The 7,796-nt window shown below is 38.2% G+C and overlaps 1 protein-coding gene across 1 annotated transcript; it reads right to left on the reverse strand.

The window, feature by feature from the left end:
* Nucleotides 1,285-6,005, reverse strand: LOC109830134 (snurportin-1). The gene is made up of 7 exons (XM_020397298.1): nt 5,522-6,005; nt 3,982-4,168; nt 3,408-3,658; nt 2,918-3,032; nt 2,538-2,630; nt 2,016-2,159; nt 1,285-1,609 (listed from the first exon to the last, which is right to left on the reverse strand). The coding sequence occupies exons 1-7, from the start codon at nt 5,881-5,883 to the stop codon at nt 1,493-1,495; spliced, it is 1,269 nt and encodes a 422-aa protein (XP_020252887.1). The 5' UTR covers nt 5,884-6,005; the 3' UTR covers nt 1,285-1,492.

The following is a 7,796-nucleotide window of genomic DNA, read 5'->3' on the forward strand; positions in this document are numbered from 1 at the left end:
TTCTTCCATCAGCTAATTTGAAATAAAATAAATCTCAAAGTTTTTTTGTGCTCCCAAGTATCTGAGAGGTGATGTGGTTAAACACTGATAGTTGTATGGGTAGGAATTCTATGAGAACCCGGCACAATGCAGGGTTCATTGCGCCAAACAGGGCAGCGAAAAGACCAAATTGCCCCTTGTTTGCAAATATGTACTTCGTTCAAAACGTCCTGCACCATGCGAGATGTTATGATAGGATTCCTGCTCTGGCTCTCCGTCCCTTAAACCTAAATTTCTATAGTTCTCATCTCTTCATTGTATCTATTTCAAATTCTCTATACTACATTCTTATAAAAAGTTCAGTAAAGTTGTATACTGCTATGATCCATGAAATAGCAACCACAAGAATGAAACTTTCTAAGAATACGCAGATGAAGTTTTAGATCGTATTTGATGAAATTATCCCACAAGGAAAATTGTCAAAATTTGAGCGAAAATTGCATCCTTATTAGCATTTCACAAGCATCATATATTATAGTAAAAATGCAAGTAAAACTGAGTACTTGATTGAAGTCTCTGCGTATGTTATAGCAAATGTTGTATGACAAAGACCTTACTACACCGTGATAATACATGAATTTATTGATTAGTTTTTTGCTCATTGTGAGAAATTAATAGGAAATTGGCAAAATCCATTTACAATGGATATATAGTGATAAGAAACATAGAGAGCATTTCAATATCCCAATAAACACTTTCCTTCCTCAAGACAAACTGTATTGAAGCTACTGACTTTGCACAACAAGTCGATTTTCTCAATTACCAGATTCTCAGGGATACATTGTATCCATAATATCAAATGCTTATCATTCCTATTTCCTTTTCCCCCTTTCCTCGTCACACGAACTAAACATGTCAAACACATGATACATCATGAACCAATGCAAAATTATCTATGGCCATCAAATCCTATAACAAACAGGTCCACCCATACATCTTTCTCAACCATGTCCAACAGAAAACCAAGAAACCCTTCAAGATTTACCCAAATGTAAAAAACTCGGCTTAACCATATGCAACAGGGATACTTAGAGAAACATGAATCGCTAAGGATAAAAGGTATATATAGATGGCATAACTTAAAGATCGACATTTCCTTCAAGACAAAATATAAGCGAACAGGAAGGCAGGGCACATCCCAGATGTAACACAGTTGCATATGACAGACGGCAACAAGACATTATATGCAAAATTATGCATTACATGAACACCATATAATCACAGTGGTACATATAACATCACATGGAAAATAATTCTTGCACGAACCAGTTATGCCCAACAAGCACAAAAAAATTCTGTATCATACCCAAGCTGTATCATACATATTATGGAGTTAGTATTACATACACAAGCAAGGTGGATGGAACTCAAAAACTGATGGGTTACAAATAAATAGTTCTCCAAAATGAAGCCTGTAACAAATTAAAGATAATAAGCATAACCATTCACAACTTCAGCCAGCCATATCAATATCATTTACGTTGCTATCATTGGTAAGGTTTGACTGAATGGATGCAATCAAATCTCCAAAAAGCAAAGGGGAGTGCCTAGCTGCATGCTGGAACAAAACCTACAAAGCCACCAAAAGAATGAATGCCCTTATTTTCCAAGACTTTCAAGTAACAAGATTAACCTTGAAACAAGTACTCCATTTGAGTGCATAATTTTGTTATTATCGACACAGCTGCTTTTTTATCTTTATTTTAGGATTCCTCTCATCAGTATATCTAATCAAATTAATATTAGATTGTGGATCTTGCAATTTATGGGTCTTATAATCCAAGTCAATGAGTCAGATCAAACAATATAATGCAGCGGAAACACTAAGGCTAATGAATCAGACCAAAGCCCAAGCCTAATGCTATTATGTCAATAGACTTGCATTTTTGGTAAGACGAAGAGATATTATTTCTACATTTAGCAGAGTATTTCACAATGGCAATCAAAATGAACAAATCAAGCATTTTCCTACTAACCTTAGAATAGCTATCTGCAAATGCCCGTGATCGGTTAGGCTTTCCAGTGAATTGCACATCACCAATCTCCATTTTTCCATCAACAAGTCTCACTTCTTCATCTCTAATAGCAAATCGGAGAAGACTACCTGATTGGGCACCTGACTGCATAAATAAACAGTTCAAAATTTCAATAGAAGGGGAATAAAAGCAATAAACGAAAAGTTATAAGAATATGCACTAGATATCCAAAGAAAAGTGCAAGCTGAATTATTATCATTTGCAGCATATGACAAGGCACTCAACCTTCAAAACATTTAAAACTAGGAGACTGAATGAAAAATGTAAGCTCTACGTATCCAGTTACAAAAGGGTACATTTTATACTGAGTCAATTAACTGCATACCTTAAATTCCATAATAAGAGAAATGGGAGGAAAATAATAGAAGTAGCAATTTACTGGACCAATTGATACTTGTTCCTTGAAAACATCATTATAATGGGGAAATGACTGCAAGTATAGTTGTTCGATATGGCAATTACCTTCTGTATAAATTCTCCATCGGTGCAACCAAGCACTACAGGAGGATCATCTGAGGTAGTCAATTTCCCGTCATCTTGCAACTCCAACACAACCTGATTATCATATAAAAGGTAACAAATTTAGACTCTCTTGTCAAAGAAGAGACGCCAACATAATATCATTTTAATGTTAATATGAGAAATGCAAATAGAACCCAACATAAAAACATGCCATTAAGATTATAAAGTATCAAGCACAGAACTTCACATCATAATTACACAACAGCATGAAACAAAACATCATGGTGGACCTTCTTGATAAAAACCAGTACCAAGTTTCAATCATCTGAAATAAAAGATCAGATTTAACTTCGCAAGTCAGAAAAGTTGTCGATTTTTACTTGCTGCTGGGCAGGAACTTGTCCTTTGCTGTCAGTGTCAATAACATATTGACTACAAGATTCATCCTTCCATACTAATGCCAAAGGTGTAATGCCAGTTTGGTAATGTGCATGCCTGAGAAAGAACACGTAACAGAATTAGTTGACCACCAAGGCAGGCACCAACAAAAAAAATATAAATTGTTTAATACAACAATAACAAATACTTCATCCCAATTTTTTTGGGTTGGCTACATTAATCCTATTTTTTCATTCAATTTTACTAAAGGCTATCTCCTCTGCTAAGTAAACCACTACAATGCTTAATTGTTCCAACCAAGTTCTCTGTTCAGAGTCCTCCTTCCTCCATTGATTATAATCTTATCACTTTTATTGATTGGTGCATTAAGTGGATTGTGTTGGGTTGGTAAAATACCAAATTAATAAATTACCTAAAACATTATACTGTCAAGAATCTCCAGTATTCTAGACAAAGGAAATAGGATCATACTTGTTGTAAAACAATAGACCATCTTTAGCATAAGGCACAGCACCTGCATATGCTGTTTGTAAACCCATCTCACTGCAGTCATAAATCGGAACAGCAGCGAATCTGTATTTATGGTACTTAGATGGTGGATTACAAGCTCCAGTCTCCCCGAGCTTGGAATTTAACCAAAAGAATCTGAACTCCGCACTGCAATCATACAATGAGTACCCGCGCCAACACAGCATATCAATCACATAGTATGTCTGATCGAGCTGCAAGAAAATAGATTGTACCTGAGATTCATGATAACATCTTATTGCAAAGGTTTTTTTCGATATCAGTCCCCCAAATCTTTCAGATTTGGGAATTAATACCCAAATATTCATATTTTGAAAATATTCCCCGAAATCATCATATTTTGAAATTAGTCCCACAAAATTTTCTAAGTGCTTTGGAATTAATCCCCAAATTAATTAAAATTTTAAAGGGCATTTCATTTTCATCCCAAATCAAACAACTGCTAACTAGGGGACTAATTTCAAGATAGTTATAAGATTTGAGGGACTATAACCCTAGTGTAAAATTTAAAATTTACCTCATGAAATATACAGTCCAAAATGCAATAGGCATGTGCTGGACCTGACATCTCTCTCGTTTTGGCACCACACGGCAAAGAAGATGGAAACCGGTGCAAAATAGATCCATTCCGGAGTCGACTTACTGTTGTGCCATTAGAAGAAACAACAAAACACCGTTTTCCAGATGGCCGTGAAAAGACATACCTACAAAATTTCCAGATCGAATGAAACAGTGTTTTCTAGGACTTCATACAATATTATATAAGAGCATTTTAGTAACTAGAAAAAACTCCTATAAACAATGAGAAGCACATAAAAGGATAAAAGGATGAATAGCCTCTAATTTACGAACAGTTTCTCTATGATTATTGGTAGAACAAAAAGGGATGAGATTAAAAGAAAAACAACTAACCGTTTTCATTTATACTAATATAAAGTTAGGAAAAAGGGATGAGATTAAAAGAAAAACAACTAACCGTTTTCATTTATACTAATATAAAGTTAGGAGATAAGTTCCATCAGTATATCCCAATAACTGAAAGTAACCGTTTTCATTTATACTAATATAAAGTTAGGAGATAAGTTCCATCAGTATATCCCAATAACTGAAAGTAATTTCTTGGAATGTTCATTAAAACACTAGAACCAAACAACCAAAAATATTGGGATTTGTCGGGCTAACAGGTGAAAGTGAGACAAATCGGAAGAAATAAAATGCTAGTGACACTACCTAAAACCCAACACACACAAAAGTAAGTCGCAGGGACTCCATGTGTTCCCCGAGGATTACAAAAATCACAAGTTTGGCAGACTCTCGGTTTGCACAGTTAGTCTCTCACCCAGTAGATTATGTAGTGCAGTTCAAACATTAAGCACCAAGCTTAAATTCTACAGTCCAGATAAGAAAAAGGAGGATTTATGTAAAAAGATAGAAGGAGGTTACCCATGTACCACTAAACTTTCAATCTATTAACTCTAATTACTTGTAATTTACAATTCTTCATAATTTTTAGTGTATAACCATTCAGTAATTTACAATTCCTCATAAAACCTCACGTATAACCACTTCACTACTGTAAATATGCCCAAAGACTGCCCAAAGTTTCACATCTTTAACTTTAGTACCCTGAAGTTCTATTTCGACAATTTGATACCTCAAAGTTTTCAAACGATATTGATACTATGCCCTAACTTTATTCCTCATTTACAAAGCTTTAAAAATAAATTTGGTAGGAAAATTGCTTCTCATTCAGCCTTTTCTTTTGATATACTTGAACAAAATTAACATGAACTCTTTTGCAATTCAGGGTATCAAATCGCGAAAAATAGAACTTCAGCTCATCAAAGGTAAAAGGGCAAAACTTTGGTGACATTACAGTGCAAATAACCCAAAATTGGTGAGCTTTTTTACGATTTACCGTCGAAAAACTGAATGTGCACAGTTAAGGGCTCATTTGCTCCAATTTAAAGCCAAAGTACCAATTTTAAAAGAATCAACAGAGTGAAAAATCAATTTTTTCCCTTTTTTGAAAGAACAAGGCTTTTATAGAAACTCACCAATCAGAATCAAGGTTAGGAGGAACATCAATCATCCACTCCGGCAACATGAGCTGCCTCGCAAACCACCGGCGAGCCTCCGCGCCCTTCAACTTCGACGCCTCGACGACATCAAGCTCCCCCTTATCGGCTTTCGGATCCGATTCCAGCCAAGCCTCGTTCTCAGTTTCCAACTCAATATCGGGTTCGGATTCGGGCTGGGGTTCGGGTTGGAGGGAGACGACGGAGGAAGCGAGACGGCGAGCGCGGTTCTGGGAGTCGGAGCGCTGCTGGTTCTGGCGGCGGAGGGCTATTTCTCGCCGGCGTTGCTGGTCGGAGATCGCCGGGCGCTTGAATGGGCGGCGGAGGTCGTGAGGCGCCATGATCGAGAGTTTCCGTTGATCGTAACGTAGTAGGACGGTGGTTTTTTGGACGACAAGGGTTTGCTTTGAGGTTTAATAGGAGATTGAATCCGAGGCCAGTTCGGGTTTGGATCCGATAAGGAGACAAGAGGTACTTGCTATTTTTGCCTGGCGTTTTTTTTCGATACTGGTCCCTCATTAAATCTTATTAGTTGGAATTAGGTCTCGAACTAGGGATGGTCATCTGACGTATCGGCTCTCTATCCCCATGATGCACTGTTCTCCGATCTGTCTCATGACCTGTACCATATAGGGTCTCATGTTTTTGGGTCCCTAATGCATTTTTCCTCGAACTAGTGGCTATGGAGAATGAAACCCAAAATAACGTGAGCTATATTAGAATCTCTCAACCATCTAGGGTCATTAACGATGCTCAGTTAGTGATTATATTAATTAGTCTAATTTTTTTAATAAAGAAAACTAATAATGTATTAACATTTTAAAAAAAGAATCAGCTTTTAATATAGGGAAAATCCTCTTTTAACCCAAAGTTTTACCCCAACTTATTTAAAAACCCATTCACTTTTCAAAACATCAATAGACCCACAAAATCACATCCCACTTATTTTTAAACCCAAATGTACAATACACCCATTATTTGTACTGTATTTATCCAAAAAATTTGAAAAATCCTAAACTACCCTTCATCCCCAACTGATCTCTCCCTCTCCCCTCCTCCTCCATCTGAGCTCAGAAGAGATCTCTCCCTCTCCCCTCCTCCTCCTCTTCCCTCCCTTCACTTCCCCTCAACCACTACCACCAACCTCCTCCTCTTCCCTCCCTTCACTTCCCCTCCTCCCTCAAGCCCATCAACCTCTAAAGTATAGCACCTTATTGCAAAGTATAGCACCTTATGGCCAAAGTATAGCACCTTATTGCAAAGTATAGCACCTTATGGCCAAAGTATAGCACCTTATTTGCAAAGTATAGCACCTTACGCTCTCTGGAAATTCTGAGCTCCGAGTCGTCGCGACCATTTCAGTTTTTTTCCGCGCGACGAGAACACTCGGCGACCGACGCGTCGTCGTAATAGGCCGATCATCCTCCGCGTCGGCCGGTCCTCGCCTAATTTCGAAGCTTCAGGCAAAGTATAGCACCTTATTGCAAAGTATAGCACCTTATGGCCAAAGTATAGCACCTTATTGCAAAGTATAGCACCTTATGGCCAAAGTATAGCACCTTATTTGCAAAGTATAGCACCTTACGCTCTCTGGAAATTCTGAGCTCCGAGTCGTCGCGACCATTTCAGTTTTTTTCCGCGCGACGAGAACACTCGGCGACCGACGCGTCGTCGTAATAGGCCGATCATCCGCCGCGTCGGCCGGTCCTCGACCAATTTCGAAGCTTCAGTCAAAGTATAGCACCTTATTGCAAAGTATAGCACCTTATGGTCAAAGTATAGCACCTTATTGCAAAGTATAGCACCTTATGGTCAAAGTATAGCACCTTATTGCAAAGTATAGCACCTTATGGCCAAAGTATAGCACCTTATTGCAAAGTATAGCACCTTATGGCCAAAGTATAGCACCTTATTGCAAAGTATAGCACCTTATGGCCAAAGTATAGCACCTTATTTGCAAAGTATAGCACCTTACGCTCTCTGGAAATTCTGAGCTCCGAGTCGTCGCGACCATTTCAGTTTTTTTCCGCGCGACGAGAACACTCGGCGACCGACGCGTCGTCGTAATAGGCCGATCATCCGCCGCGTCGGCCGGTCCTCGCCCAATTTCGAAGCTTCAGGCAAAGTATAGCACCTTATTGCAAAGTATAGCACCTTATGGCCAAAGTATAGCACCTTGTTGCAAAGTATAGCACCTTATGGCAAAAGTATAGCACTTTATGGGCAAAGTATAGCACCTTACGCTCTCTGGAAA

The sequence above is a fragment of the Asparagus officinalis genome, chromosome 2 (genome assembly GCF_001876935.1).
Source record: "Asparagus officinalis chromosome 2, Aspof.V1, whole genome shotgun sequence".
In the NCBI taxonomy this organism is placed as follows: Eukaryota; Viridiplantae; Streptophyta; class Magnoliopsida; order Asparagales; family Asparagaceae; genus Asparagus; species Asparagus officinalis.

Excerpts from the sequence above, each read along its gene's own strand:
- LOC109830134 (XM_020397298.1), bottom strand. The coding sequence starts at position 5,883 with ATGGCGCCTCACGACCTCCGCCGCCCATTCAAGCGCCCGGCGATCTCC. Across the intron at positions 3,659-3,981 it reads TGGACTGTATATTTCATGAG|CTCGATCAGACATACTATGT; the intron begins GTAAATTTTAAA and ends ATTTTCTTGCAG. Across the intron at positions 2,160-2,537 it reads ATGGAGAATTTATACAGAAG|TCAGGTGCCCAATCAGGTAG; the intron begins GTAATTGCCATA and ends TTATTTATGCAG.